This window comes from Malaya genurostris, chromosome 2 (genome assembly GCF_030247185.1).
Source record: "Malaya genurostris strain Urasoe2022 chromosome 2, Malgen_1.1, whole genome shotgun sequence".
Lineage (NCBI taxonomy): Eukaryota > Metazoa > Arthropoda > Insecta > Diptera > Culicidae > Malaya > Malaya genurostris.
The window spans coordinates 79,282,764-79,298,611 of record NC_080571.1 but is presented as its reverse complement, the minus strand read 5'-3'; the positions used below and the strand labels follow the sequence as shown (position 1 = coordinate 79,298,611).

At 36.2% G+C, this 15,848-nt stretch overlaps 1 protein-coding gene across 39 annotated transcripts in view; it reads left to right on the top strand.

Annotated features, from left to right (window-relative positions):
- The window catches only part of LOC131432946 (ensconsin), a 383,203-nt gene that overhangs the window by 298,876 nt on the left and 68,479 nt on the right, over window positions 1–15,848 (top strand). For 2 of the 39 annotated variants that reach the window (XM_058599565.1, XM_058599563.1), the window contains exon 1: window positions 10,969–12,251. The exons of 34 other annotated variants lie outside the window; for them this stretch is intronic. In XM_058599565.1, the coding sequence (XP_058455548.1) occupies window positions 12,089–12,251 (163 nt within the window). In that variant the 5' untranslated portion in view covers window positions 10,969–12,088. Of the gene's footprint in view, window positions 1–10,966; window positions 12,252–15,848 lie in introns of those variants that run through there. 3 more of the 39 variants (XM_058599561.1, XM_058599568.1, XM_058599567.1) reach the window with 3 other exon arrangements.

The window sequence follows — 15,848 nt, the reverse complement described above, 5'->3', positions numbered from 1 at the left end:
TGTTTGCTAGGTGTTGTAAAGCAAAACAAAGTCTTGGCTTATATTCCTTTCGTGGTATTTAGTCATTCTGCTTCAACAGACCACACAATCGATTCATAGTGCACATAACCATTGCATCGCGAGAGGCTCACTATACGCATGGAACTGTCCATTGCTTGGGTTTTGTCGTGTTGGAAAATGACATTCTTTTCTCATATCCTGTGGAGCATTCTGGTCGTTTTTCGAGCAAGTTTGAAAACCTCGTAGTACAAGACTCCTCCCAAAAGCTCAGCAACGTTTTTTTTTTTTTAAATTTCGATATTATTTGGTATTCATACAAATGGCTCATTTGAGCATTACTTTGGGCAGGCTTATCATCATTGAAAACGATTTCCTAAATTCTTCCGGTCCGATCAAATCAGTAGTGATTTTTTTTTAATTTACGTCTCGTCTCATTTCCATATTTTTATGATCACCAGCTACGGCATTTCACTAGAGTGATACACCAGCGTGTAAGTTTCATGCCTACACTGCGGAAAGCAGCCGGCGAATACCGCACAAAAAGGAAAACGCACATCTTCTCAGTGACGAATAGACAGATTTTGAGAGTGTGCTTGTGTTTCAAGAAGATAGGTACCACATTCTCCTCGTATGAATCGCTCTCGCCTAAATACACCCAAGCAATCACTGGCGCGTGTTAGTGAGTGAACACTTTTGTGATTTTTTTTTAACTTAAAGAGAGTAGCGCTGGGTTTGCTATGAAAATCTTTATCGCAGCAAGGAAAAACGGAATTTCAACAGTAAGTTGTATTTTTGCCTCATATGCGTGCCCCACCCTTCTCTTATTCGAATCGTACATCACCAGCTGCTCATCGGCATTTATACTTCGGTGAAAATATTTGCGTCCATTCAGAGAATTTGAGAGCTCTGCTCTAGCACTTTCTTGTGATCCAGTGCTAGACGTGAAAGAGAATAAACACGCTCTCTCATGATGCGTGCACACTTTATATAACAGTGGTGTATATACGTAAAAGAGAGGAGCTCTCGTCGATGTTGTCAATGCGAGAGAAGAAATAACACATGCTCTTCGTCACACAGAGGAGATGGACATCTCTGATGATCACGGTCATACATAAATCATAACCACTTCGTAATTAGATCAGTGTCATTTTAAAACGACGATTTTTCACGTGGCAATAACCGCTTGTGATAAAATCAATAGTGATTTTTAAAGTACGTAAACAGTTGTCTGAAGATCAGCCTATGTTATATATGATAGTATGATTGATATGAGAAAGGCGATGGACATTGTGAAAATTTTGAATCACTGTTCAACAGTAGGCGAGCGAACATTGAGCCCATACGCGATGTACGTGCATGGTGTTTGGTTGTACCACCGAACATGTGCACGTGTTCGTGTACAAATGTATGAGTTGGGGTTTGAACATGACTTGAAAGTTCGGGTTGAGAAAAGATCTAAGGAGAAAACACTACAGATGCTCCGTTTCAATTCTACAAGAAAAGCAGTAAAAGTTTTAAAGTTCACACGATCAATCCACTAATACGCACGATTCACGATATTCGGAAGTGCGGAAAAAACATGTCAGTTTTATTCGTATTCACGTCCTTAAGTTATGTCTGTGACATTACCCGCCCGCCTTTTATTTAAATCGCGGCACCATTTTTTCCTTCACTCGTTACAGTAGGTTTAGTTCTCGATGTTTTTCAGTAGTTGAAAATTATTTTGCACTTTACGGTTGACGGTAGTAGCGAATTTCGCGAGTATTGTTTTCTAAATGAATGCTAAACCATTAAGACCTGTCGATTTCGAAATATAAACGAATGGCCCCATGTAATCGAATATCATCGTCACACACTGTCAGTCTAAATATTTGGCTACAATCAAGTCTCTTTTTATGCGGTTTTGTACAGTTTTTATGTGACTTTTTTATGGGAATTTTCAAAGTTATGCGATTTTCTCGTTTCGTCTTAGAAAGGCATGAAACGTGAAGATCTGGTGTTATCTAAACAAAAAGTGGTGAAGTCAACTGTCTGTGTTTCTCCTAGTTTTGCGTTTTGATGTGAATTTTCAAGGTTATGTACTATAAAATTGGTTTTCATTTTTGAGAATGAAATTATCCCGCTTAGACGAAACAATGCGCATATCCCCGGCTAGCTACCCTTTTGTGATCAAATGATGGTCTAACGGATTAAAAATACACCATTTTATCGGATTATCAGAAGTCTAAAAATGAAAGCAACATAGTTGTAGTAGATGTTTTTCGAGACACGTATGTTTTTCTGTGATTTTGATGTGCAACACATCTTTATTTTCTATATAGGGGTGCAAATCAGAAACTTAAAGAAAAATACACGTAGAAATGTGGTCAGGTTTTAAACACTTACGTCTCAGTCTATTTTGTATCAATTATTAATATTATTTCATCATTCGATTGGAAAGCAGTGGATATTTTGTCTGCTAAAAATATCCGGCATACCGGATTTCCCTGCCATAGACGACGGTTTTGAAGGAGTAAGCGATATATCAAAGGAAAACTATCGCTCTGATTGGTCAATCGATGCAAAAGCGAAGCTGTTGGAATCTATAAATAGAAGCGAAATTATAGCCAACGTTTCAGTGCTAGGTGTAGCATGCTAGAGGTAGGTTATGTCGTTTTGCCTGAGAAATTGACAACTACTCCAAGATAAATGTTGAGTATGTACAAAGATATAATTGCATACATTTGGGATATTGGTGTATTTCGTCGGCTATTAAATAAAGACAAATCAAGACAAACAATGGTAGGTGTCGGTTCCTAATCAAGATCAATCTAAGAAGACTCACGTGCAATTCCGGATTCAAAAGTTTGACGATTGATTGAACTGTTTGATTGTAGATCATTAGAAATTATAGTTGCCTTGTTCCACTTCAATGGCTACAAGGATCAGCCCTAATGGGTTGTTCGACCCCATGGGGCTGATCCTTGTAGTTTTTTTTAGTTTTGTGAACTTTTTATGGTTGTTTAAAGTCAAAAATGTGATTTTTCAATTAAAATTCGTTATTTTGTAGTTGTAAAACTTCCACAAAGTAACAAAAACCTATTTTAATCCACCTAGTGGTGTAATGATACCTTTCTCATGTACATATAATATTGTGGTATTCTATTCAAAATTTTTCTCTTCGATTTTTGAAAAAAATTATTTTTCAAAAGTGTTAGACCCTACCCGCCCCTTCAGTAGCTAAATATTCTTTAGCACCCTAAAATCCTATTACAGCGCAAACTTCACAGCTACAATTATAGTTGACATTGTTTATTGTACGCACAGATAGGCAAATGACTACTGAACCTAAAACACGACGATGACATTGCATCACCTGGAAGTGACATTGAATCACTTAAAAGATCACCTTGGACATTTTTTCTCTTGGCTCATTTATCATTCCTATTTACAGTGACATACCTTTATGACTTTAAGGCAACGCTAGAATCGACAGAGTAAAGTACACTCTGATACGTAAAATAAACCAAACAATCAAGCATTTTTCCGTTGTTTCGCATTGAATTTTAACGGAATCTCTTTTAAAAACGAAGACAATTGAAGACAGTTTACAACAAATCCAGCTTGTCACTCGTCGAGATGTATTCCAAGCACGTTGCGTGTACCTTCGAATGCGGTTCTTAGAATGAGTAATGAGTTTCAGATCCACACCAAATCGAACAGTTCTGTGCTGTGCGTCAACCAACCAAGTTCCTAACCATTAGTATAATCTTTGGATTCATCGTTCCGTCTATCATCACCAGCTGCAGGTTCATGTCCCGATTCATTTTCGGATAGTATAATATGTAATCCCTCCGCATCGCTGTAATAAACTGTTCCGTGTGTCAATTTGTCAAGGTCATCCAGTCGACAACTGAGAGCAGCTTAATTCTAATCTGTGCACCAGGAGCAGTCGGCGGCGAATGCCACCCGCCTAAGCTAAGTAAATGCGAAACACGCGCCCAAAGGCTCACCACCATAATTGGTTCGAGTGTGGTGTTTGGTTTTCCAATTGTAACTTGAGAAGGTGACACACATTCGGCGGCTGAAAGTGGTGTCAACAGACCGGGATTGAGATATTCCGAAGATTAGTGATCAGTGAGCTTGTCAATCAACCGATCGTCGGTATGATTACGGATCAAGTTACACGTTTATCAGTAGGCAGTAGATAGAGTACTGATCTTGGCTCTGTTCATGTTCCAATTGTTACCCGCAATTTAAGGAAAACGTAGAGAGGATTAACTTAACCGTATCGTGCTTAGTGTAAATTAAGCTCCTAACTAAGAGTATCATTCAAGATACTCACATCGTCTACGATGCAAAATGTTTAAGAAAATGAAAAATTAGCACATGGTAATCAATCAAAGCAGAAATGAATGAACTTGGAAACTAAGCCAAACCAACAGCTCAATAATCATCGCCTAAAATGCCAGACTATTTTCGGTGGAAGTACAATGTCAAAACTTGGCTATCATAATCTTTCCTTATTCACACTCCCAATTCTACGATACAGTTTTGATCGTCTTGCCACATTTGGGTGACGCTCGTTAACCTCATATCGTTCACTCTTGACGACATAATATTTCACAGACTCTCAAAAAGAAAAACTGTAGTATTAGTGAAGACATTCATCCAAACAAAGAGAGAAGGTGAATGAAGAAAAGTAGCTCGGTAGTCAATCATCTGGGTCCAGCTGGGCGCATGTTAATCGTGACCTGCTAGTAGTACTCACCGATCAAGTAACCACCGTACGCCACCAATGTGGAAGCGGGGAGGCAGGAGCCGAGTTGAGTAGCCGAAATTATAGACCTTCGAGATCATAATAGTGCTACCGCGCTAGATTGAATTTCTCACTGACCCTCTCATTACTACACTGCACGGATTGGATGTCCACAGCTTAGTGTCCAGTGCTGTGCTTTATGATTAAATAACGGGTTGTGTAAACATCAAAATATGACGTCCGTCAAGGGTAATAAGGTTTCTTCGACGTAATGACTCTGGAAATCACACGGCGGGTTTATGGTTTTTTTATTTTTCGTATCCACACCATCTTACGTCTAAAGTCTGTTTGAACATTGTTAATTTTACTGCAATTGTTGGGCAATATGATTCTTTCAATGAATCATCATTTCCATGAATAACTTTCAACCTTTCTCATCCGCTTATCAGTTACTGATAATGATTAGTCTCTTCCTCTAAGTTATTTTACTGCCTCATCCGTTGTTTTTTTTCATGAACGACGGAATTTATTGCCCTCGCACAGTGTCGAGCTGTGTTGTTTTTTTTCCTTCGAATCAGTTCCACCTCGTCCGAGACTCTAACTCTAACGTAAACTTGACAATAATGAGAGACACTTGTTTGTGCTTTTCTGCAATGTCAATAGCAATGATATTTTGCGTTTGACTAGTTCGAGAAATTAAAAGCAGAAATGGTGGCGAAAACAGCATCGACTTGCTCCGATTCGGATGAAACTTGGCACACATTTTCAGTATGACTAACCATTTGTTTTTGCAAGGATGGAGTGACCGATTTGACTTAAGACAGTTTTTTTTTCAAAACTGGGAATGTATTTTTGCATAAAAATTTCTTCAAATCCTTGTAAGAAGGAAACTGTAATTAGTAGAAAAATGGTGTCGAAAAAGAAGTGGAAAAGGAAAATGATATCCAAAATCGATTAGGAACTTTGTAAAATCAATATCTTTACAAAGGTAAAACTTGAAAACTAAAAATTCGCAAATTGACTGAAAAAAAAAATTATGAATCCGCATCCGAAATTTCTTTTGCGGTATTTTTGATTTCAAACCTGTTGACGTTAATGCAATTTGTGTCCATTTGGAAAATTATGTAGTTACCGCAAAAATTTATATTTATTTTCAAAAACTCAAGTACTGGATGAAAACAGGCAATTGAACACTCGAAAATAATTGTACAGGCAAAATTAATAAGATTCTTGTTGAATGAAATAATTAAAAGAAATCGTTGTTATTTCGATTAGTTTTTAAATCTTTAAGAGAAAGTTCTAAATATTTTTTAGAGTACTCGATTGTTTCCCTGAAATTTCTTCTTCGACACCAATTTTGTACAAATACCAGTTTTCGAGCTTCAGTGGTATGAAAAAAGGGCACACCAAAAATCTGTCATTCTTTTTTTTAAATTGATATTGAGTCGAATTTGTCGAAAATTTAGAATTTTCTGCACACTTCACCTTGTAACTCCGGAACCGGAAGTCGAATCCGTAAAAAATCAAACAGCATCCTATAAATTTTAGTTTGTGAGAATCTATTCTGCCACGAAGAGTTCCATTTAGAAATTTTTGACCACAATCTAAAACTAAAAAAATTACTACCTTTTACTTTTCGTATTTTATTCTTTGCCTTTTATTTTTTACCTTTTTCCTTTTTACTTTTTACCTTTCATCTTGTATCTTTCATCTTTTACCTTGTAACTTTTACCTTTTACCGTTTATCTTTTATTTTTAACCTTTTAAATTTTAGCTTTTACTTTTTTCCTTTTACCTTTTCCTTTTACGTTTTACCTTTTACCTTTCACTTTTTACCTTATACCATTTACTCCATACTTTTTTCTTTTTATATTTTACCTATGACATTTTACCTTTTACCTTTTATATACATTTTACCAGCAACCTTTTATCGTTTCCTTAAAATGTTTACCTTTTACCTTATAGATTGTACTTATTACCCTTTACTTTTTCACCTTTAACCTTTACCTTTTATCTTGTATCTTTTACCTTTTACCTTTTACTTTTCCCTTCACTTCTTACCTTTTACCTTTTATCCCTTCACCTTTCCTCTTTTACCTATAACCTACTTTTTTAATTTTATTTTTTTACGTCATACCCGAAATCGATTTGACCTGCAGAATTGGAGAATTTTTATGATTATCATTCTGTAATTTCGGAACCGGAAGGATTAAAGGTTAATAGTGTTTTATGGGATTGTAATACTTTTCGTTTTAGCCTGAGCTTGTTAAAATCGATCTAGTGGTTTCTGAAAAAATCTTTTAAACTTTTTTCATTTATTTTAACAAAATTCCGTTACTCCAGAACCGAAAATCGGATCCAAATAAAATTCAATAGCAGGCTATTGGATCACCTTCTACCTTTTATCTTGTACCTTTTACCTTCTTCTTTATACTTTTTATCTTCTACTTTTTAGCTTATACCTTATACTTGCTATATTTTACCTTTTACTTTTTACCGTTCACCTTGTATTTTTCACCTTTGACTTTTTACCTTATACCATTTATTTCTTACCTTTTTCTTTTTGTATTTTACCTACGACATTTTACCTCTTATCTTTTACCTTTTATATACATTTTACCAGTTACCTTCTATCTTTTCCCTTCAAATTTTCACCTTTTGACTTATAGATTGTACTTATTATCTTTTACTTTTTCACCTTTTATCTTATTTTTAAAGTAATTTGTAACTTTTATCTCTTATTTTTTACTTTGTAACTTTAACCCTTTTCCTCTTACATTTTACATTTTACATTTTACATTTTACATTTTACATTTTTCATTTTGCCTGATACCTTTTACCTTTTATTTTATTACCTTTTATCTTTTACCTATTACCTTCTTCTTTTTACCTTTTCCCTTCTACATTTTACCTGATTACCTTTTGCCTGATAGAATTTTTTGATTATCAATTTATAATTTCGGAACCGAAGGTCATAGTGTTTTGTGGGATTGTAAGACCTTTCATTTGGTCAAATCGGTTCAGCGGTTTCTGAAAAAAATCGAGTACCAATTTTTCATTCATTTCAACAAAATTCCGTTACAACAGAACCGACAGCCCGATCCAAATAAAATTCAACAGCAGGCAATTGGACCACATTTTACGTATTATCTTGTACCTTTTATCTTTTAACTTCTACCTTTTACCTACCTTTTCCCTTTTATCTTTTATGTTTTACTTTATATCTTTTATCTTCTACATTTTACCTTCTACAATTTACCATTTATCTTATCTTTTACCTGTTATCTTTACCTTTGACATTGTACCTTTTATCTTTTAGCTTTCGCATTTTACCTTTCACATTTTACCTCTTACCTGTTACTTTTTACTTTATACCTATTACCTTCTACATTTCACCGTTTACCATTTACCTTTTATTTTTTATCTTTAGCCTTTTGTATTTTACCTTTCACATTTTACTTTGTACCTATTACCTTTCACCTGTTACCTTTTACCATTAATTTTTACCTTCTATATTTTATCTGCAACATATCTACTTTTATCTTCTACCTTTCTCCTCCTACCTTTTACCGTTTACCTTTTACCTTTTATCGTTTACATTTTACCTTTCATCTTTTATCTTTCACTTTTACCTTTTACCGTCTAACGCTTACCTTTTGTCTTTCACTTTTTATCTATTACCTTTTATTGGTTTAGCTTTTATCCTTCATTTTATACCTTATAAATTTTACCTTTTTTCTTTCACCTGTAACCTGATACGTTTTACCTCTTACTTTTCACCTTTTACCATTTAACTTTTTACCTTTTCACCTTTTACCATTTACATTTTTCCTTCAACCGTTTACCTTCTATTTTTTACCTTTTTCCTTCTATCTGTTACCATTTACCTTTTTCTTTTTACTTTCATATTCTTCCTTTTATTATTTACCATTTGCCTTTTCATTTTTCATTTTATCTTTTACCTTTTTCCTATTACATTTTACCTTTCACGATGTATCTTTTTTCTTTCACTTCTTCACATTTTACTTTTCATTATGTACATCGTTATTTTGATTCTTTTACCGATTAGTTTTTAATTTGTTGCCTCTTACCTGTTACTCTTTGCCTTGTATCTTTTACCTGTTACTTTTTATTATTGACTAATTATCTTTTACCTTCGACCTTTTAACTTTCACTTGTTACCATTAACCTTACACTTTTCATCTTTAGCTTTATACGTAAAAATTTTTCCGCTCAGTTTTTATCGTCTAGAAGCGTTGTTTTGCCTCGCTTCGGTTTTATAATTTTGAAAAAATCGAGAGGAATTCCGAACCGAACTTTTCGAATTGAGCGAATTTGATAAAATATTGATGCCAAACGTTCATTTACGAGTTCGTAATGAAAAAAAAAATCGGTTTGGCGGTTCAATGTACAAGCTTTACAAGCTTTACAAGCCAATTATCGAATGTTCGAGTCCCGATTTACGGTAAGCTGTAATTTTTCATTTTTATTCGAAAAAAAGCGCTGTATAGTTGCAGAATCATGTTCAGAGATAATTTTTTTATGTTGGAAATGAAGTACTCTTCCACGTACTTCCATTAAAAAAGTTTGAAGATGCCGAATTGCAAGCAATATTGGATGGAGATGATAGTTCTAGTCAAAAGTGAATGGCAGCAATGTTAAATGTTGCACAACAATAAAGTTCTCAAAGGTCCAAAAGTTTGGAAAATGGGTGCCATACGAATTGAATGAAAGACAGAAGAAAACATTAGTGAAACTTTGCTTCAAAGACAAAATAATAAAATGATATCAGTTCCGCATCGTATTGTTACTGGTGAAGAAATACGATTTATTTTAAGAATCCTAAACGGAAAAAAATCAGGCATCATCATCGACTGCGAAGCCAGATCGATTCGGCAAAACTGTTAATATCAATCGCTAGAGACAACAAATGATCAATTTGTATCATGAATTTATCGAAAAACAACCAGAATGGTCAGAATACACAATAAAATAAATTTTTTACACGACAATACACCAGCACACAGAGCAAAATCGGTTCAGAATACAATCAAAGCTTTTGGTTGGGAGCTGCTACCCCATCCGTCGTATTCACCAAACTGGGCTTCTTCCGACTATTATTTGTTTTCGTTGATTAGCCACAATTCGATTCCTCCGAAGAAGTCTAAAATGTCGTGTCTAACCATTCAGACATTTGTATTTATATTGGCGTGGTATCTATAAATTGCCAGAAAGGTGGCCAAGATGTATAGAAAACAATGCTCAGTTCTTTAATTTTTTTATTTTTTTATCAGTGTTTCATTTTCACAAAAAAATACTCATGTCAAACTGGTATACCTGGTTGGACTCAAATAATTTTAACACTTCGAAAATGTGCGGCAGAGCTCTGTGCTACTAATTATTGCAATTTTTGCAAACAATCCTGAAGGTTAGTTTCTTTACCATCACATTAAGGGACAATTTACAATCTTAGAAAAACGGCCATTGTTGCAAAACGTAAAAGGAATTTTCTTCGCAATCGAAGAGCGGAAATTCAAAAGAGATTTTTCTGAACAAATTGATGTTTTTTTCTTGAAGTGCTTTTCAACAATGGCTGTTTTCCTGAAATTGTAAGTAGAACCTTGATCTGGTCGCACACTGTTTTAACAGTGTTAAAAGGCGATGAATGTAACAAGCATTTGCCGAAAAAGAGAATTTCCAAAATACTCGGAACTCTATAGTCTTATCAGCGAGGGCCAGTAAAGATAACAATCAGTTTTATATGAATGACGACAGTGCACTGGTTGTGTGATGTCATAGTCGTAAAGAAGTCATCCTCGTCTGGAAAATGCCTTAACATGTTTACATTGATTGGAAGTGATGATTAAGTTTGAACTCCAGCACTTTTGATTACTAAGGTGTTTCGTTGTTTTTTTTTGCAATCAGCTTATCGCCATGAGCTGATCCGAGTGAAACAGTGTTTGTGAAACTGAGTTTACTCTAGCATTTAGCTACTTGTGACACACCATCAGTAATCTTAACTAAACACCTTCCTACCTGTACCGCAATTATGCATGAGTTTGGCGTGAACAGCCTACGCCTCCTGCTTACTAATGTCTCTCGCGCTCTTTCTCTCTTTCTCTCACTCCGCTCCTTGGAAGCATCCATCTCCCATATGGGTAAATCGACAGGTAGAGAATGACGTAATGCACTTCGGCACTGACAAGCGTTGCTTTGTCGGTCGGTTTCGGATTCTACCATCTTCCGCCGACCTCCTCGGAGAGATAGATATAATGACAGTCAGCTCAACTCATCCAACCGACCAACCAACCAACCAGAGCGCCACATTTGCTGGTGTCTTTTGTGCGCTCCACGACGGCGGTTCAATTATCCACTAGTTACAATCAGCATCTCGGTTCTATGAGACGTGGCTGCTGCAATACTACCTCCTCCCGATTTAAAACCGCGCCGCGGTTTGTGTCAGTTCTTTATTTATTTATTTTTTTCTGCTTCTCCGTTCCCATCTGTATGTGTCGGTGTGTGTTTGTGTGTAATCTTGCTCCGAGGAGGGTAAGCTGTTATTGACCGGCTTTGTTTGACTTACAACACCCTTCACAGTTAGTCGCGGAATTGACGCCACGCAGGATGTATAGTTAGTTAGTTGTTTGTGACAGGAATGGTTGACACTGGAATTCGGTGGATAACACACAAGTGAGTGAGTGATGAGTGTTCGATTGATTACAACGTGTGTGCAGATCATCGTGTCACGTCGGACGTGATTTGTGAAATAACGTTTATCCCCAACTCGGCGGAAAGCTGACGCAAGAAGTGACGAACCCCTTAGATCATTTCTAACTATAAATACTATTTGTTTGCTCAATTTATTTGCTACGGAACATCTCGGTTAATGGTGATGTGCATGTGCCTGCAAACAGCTGCAGGATTGTCCAAATTTCCGGCCTGTGCGGTAGAAGATTTTGTTCGCGTCGGCCAATTTGTAACGGAAGAAGAAGACGAAGTGTCATAGATTATCCGGGGGCCATGATCAGGTGGCATGAAATTAACACCTTCCTGGATGCCGTTCGGTTGCTTCTTGCTGGTTTGTCGTTGCGGTGAAGGCGGAATACCAATCGAATGCGCTTGATCGATCGATCGATCGATCTGAAATTCAGGTCGAGTGTTTGTCAAGTGGAAGAAACCTAGTGATCACCGAAACGAAAGCCGTGTGTGTGAGTGCTCAGTGCGAATCGTGCAATGAATCGTTGAAAATTGTCCGGAGCAGTTTTTCAGTGAAATTGAACTCCACTTTTTGGTGATTGATTGATGGTTATATTTTTTTTTCGGTGTTGATGCTGTTTAAGTGAGGTAGTAATGGGAACAGACATGGGTATGGCGGATGAACTGGATCGAATACCAAGTACTACCTTGGCAGCCCTGAGGGGCATCCTAGTCAAATCGCTGTCGCGAGAGAATCTAAGTCTGACCGATCAACAGCTGGTGTACCGCAAGGATCGCCATGTGTCCTTCAATGTTGGTAAGAAAATTTGTAAAGTAATTTTGCTGTCATGTTTATTGCACGCCACCGAGTCAGTATGGTAAAGCAGAAGGTTCCCATCAACCTGAACGAGTAGCATTCATCTTTGATCCGAAACAAACCAAAGTTGTAATTTACTACCAGCTGTACAAGGTCAAACCGTACCACTAAAATTTCGGTTCTCGTCTATTGCTTGCATGAAAGAAAAAAACAACAACAACTACAACGCGGTTTGTCAATGACAGGTACGATCACGACATGATTTTGGCACGGCGCCTATCGACAGGTAATGTTTATGGTCTCTGGTGATTATGAGACAGTGGCATAGTTAGAAAACAGAGCCTTAGCGTGGAGCTGCGCAATCGCGATGGAATTTATCTGAAGCTGAAGGTTAGCGTTAGCTTGGTTAGCTGGTATGGACCAGCCTGTAGGTTGTGAATCGGTAAGCCATTTGGTGGTACTAAAGCGACTAAAAGAAACAACGACTTGTTGCGATAGATCAGGTTTCTGACGCACTATTAAATCGCCTACTCGGTTCAAAATGAACCCGACCAGTAATGATCGCATGTGTGACGGGCGGGCAGCAGGTGATAGTTTAATCGGCATTAAACCATAATTACCGTTCGATTATTTGTGATCGAGATCGAGTCTTGAACTAGCAGAACGTGAAATTTCATTCAAGTATCTCGACCGTCTCGAGTTAACGTGCTCAAAATTGATAAATATTAAAAAGTTGCCTTTTTTATTTATCATCTGTGATTCGTCTTCGATTTTTCAGAGCTTAGAAGTTCAAATATTGAGCGACTAGTGCCACTTAGCAGTACTCCACTTGATTAGCTCCATTTATCCTTTTTGCCTTTCTCTATAGAAAGGTATTAGAATTGCTGGAAAACCGACTTTTGAACGGTACGCAGTAGAGCTCTTCGGAATAATGTCTTTCTTCGATAATCTCTAAGCCGTACTAATGATGTATACAACAGTGCTATTATTGGTCTACAACAAACTTTCAATATCTGCCGAATTCGACTTTCACATAACGCGTAGCAGAATTCAGTCAATCCTTAGAAATACTACTTAGAATGAGAAGTTCCGGGCCTAACAAAGGAAATCTCGATTTTATTCCATGAAAACTATTTTATTCCTCAGTATAATCTCCATCTAGAGCGATACATTTGACCCATCGGTTTTCCAACATTTTGATACCATTAGAAAAAAAAATTATTTGTCAAGGCCTTCCGTTTCCACAATGAAAATTTCATCCCTTGGAAAACCTATTCAGGTTTTAAAATAAATAATAGTCGCTGAGGGCCAGGTCTGAAGAATACGGGGGATGGTAAACCAATCCGTACCACAAATCATTCAATTTCACCATTGCTTTTATGCATGAAAACGCAGTTCAAGGTGCGTCTTTTTCTAAAGCTTGATGAAAACTAGAACGCGTCCGACACGATCAAGTGTTATTCAAACACTAATGGATAGATTGTCATTAAATTTGGTATTGCCCATCTAGAGGCTTGTTCTCAACAAAAATATATACGGTTCGAAACTATTCACATCTTTTCTGTGAGAGTCCCGGGACTTTTCATTCCATGTAGTAGTAATAATTATTAATCATTAGGACTGCACACTCTATATCGATTACATGTAAATAAATAAGTAAATAAATAAATAAACTTTATGCCGCCGAGCCATCTTAGTTTGTTCGATGTGGCTGTGCCACATCAGTTATACAGGTGGCAAACAACACAAAAAAATAATAATATGATGTATTCGAAAATACCCTTTCGGCGAAATGTCCTTTTCGGCGAAATGACCCTTTCGGCGAAATTACCCTTTCGGCAAAATCACCCCCTCGGCGAAATGACATTCGGCGAAATAGTTTTCGGTGAAATGACCCGCTCCGGTGTAATGATGCCAGTCTCTTATAGTTCAAACAGCCTCATTAAAATACATTAATTTTTTAGACGATTTTTTACTAATTTTTGACATAAATTCATTCAAATTGATTTGGTTAGTTCACAAAAGCGGGGTTCAGCGATTTTATTTGTATTTCTTGCATCAAAAATAATTCCGATTTTTGTACCACTTTGAATTTTTATTAATAAATAAATAATTTTTGAACGTGTAAAGTTATTCAGTTTCATATTTTTCGATAGAAATTTTCTAGAAAAATATCAATCAACTATGCGTTTCCATCGATGCTCTACTAGAAGGAAACGTGTGATTAAATGACAATTTTTTCCTGAAAAACTCAAATATTATGTTTCACATTCATATAAATATAAAAACGAAGCTTTTCAAGGTGTCGAGAAAATCTAGAGTGCTACCCAAATCGGAAGTGTACAAATGCAAGAGATAGATGTTCAACAAATATAAAAAAAATGTTAACCTGCCTGATAATGCCTAAACAATACTGATTTATTTTCAAATGTTTCGGCAAAGCGATTGCTTTTAAAAATCAAATAAAATGAAAATCACTAGAACCACCCTAGCTTTGTCGAAATGGTAGTTAAAGAGATGAAATTTTAGGAAAACCGTCTTCAGTCCAAGTTCTTTTAAATGTGGTATAACGAATTCCCTTAAGGAGCGGGTAGGGTCTAACACTTTTGAAAAATCATTTATTAGTTTCTTTATATTTTCTTATAGTAAAACATTTGAAGAATTTTCTGTGAAATGTTTAAGCCTATTGGAACGAAACTCTGGAAGTTATGGACCTTTATCTATGGTTATCTCATTCTTCGAATAAGCAAGAGCTCGGCGCACAGGCCCAAGAGTTCTATTTCGATTGACTTCAAAACTTGATAAAACATTCTTGAAATGTTTCGTTATAATAAATTCTAAAAGTAAAAATATGATTTTTTGAAAATGTTAGACCTTACGGGCTCCCTGGAGTAATTGATTGTTTCCATTGATTTTATAGACAAAAACCCTTAAACGCTTTTTCCTCGAAAGCAGGTTTTGAAAGTCGGTGTCCATCGTCATTCAAAAACTACTGCACCTTTTTTTCAAATTTTGCACACACTTTCTACATATAAAAAACAGACCCAACGTTTTCCTTTTCGTTGTTTGTTACTTTGGGGAGGTTTAACAGCTACAAAATTGCGGATTTTTTCGAGTAAAATCGTAGTTTTCACTTTGAACAACCACCAAAAATTAAAACATTAAAAAAAATCAAACATAAACGTTGGGGTCTAGAGAAACTTCTATTCTAACTGTGCTGCGTTGATTCGTTCACTTCTGATTAGTCTGCGCTGAGATACAGTGAACACCGCAAATCATGATTTTTAAGCGTTCTCAAATATACCTCTTCACCGACTTATTTCTCAATATTTTTCCACGAAAAAATTACAAAATGTTGTTCCATGATGCTTTTTATCATGCAAAACATTTGAATTTATATTGTTGCACGATAAAAAAATGATGATTTTTTTCATAGTTTTTTGTAAGGGGGGGGGGGGGTTCATTACTCTTTATATGAACTTAGCAAAGTCCCAAAAAAAACTTTAAAACAAGGTTGCTGATCCTATCGATGAAACATTACTCGTGAACTATTCTTTCCACCGGCGATGCTCTACCCGTGCGGCAAGCAGTTTGTAT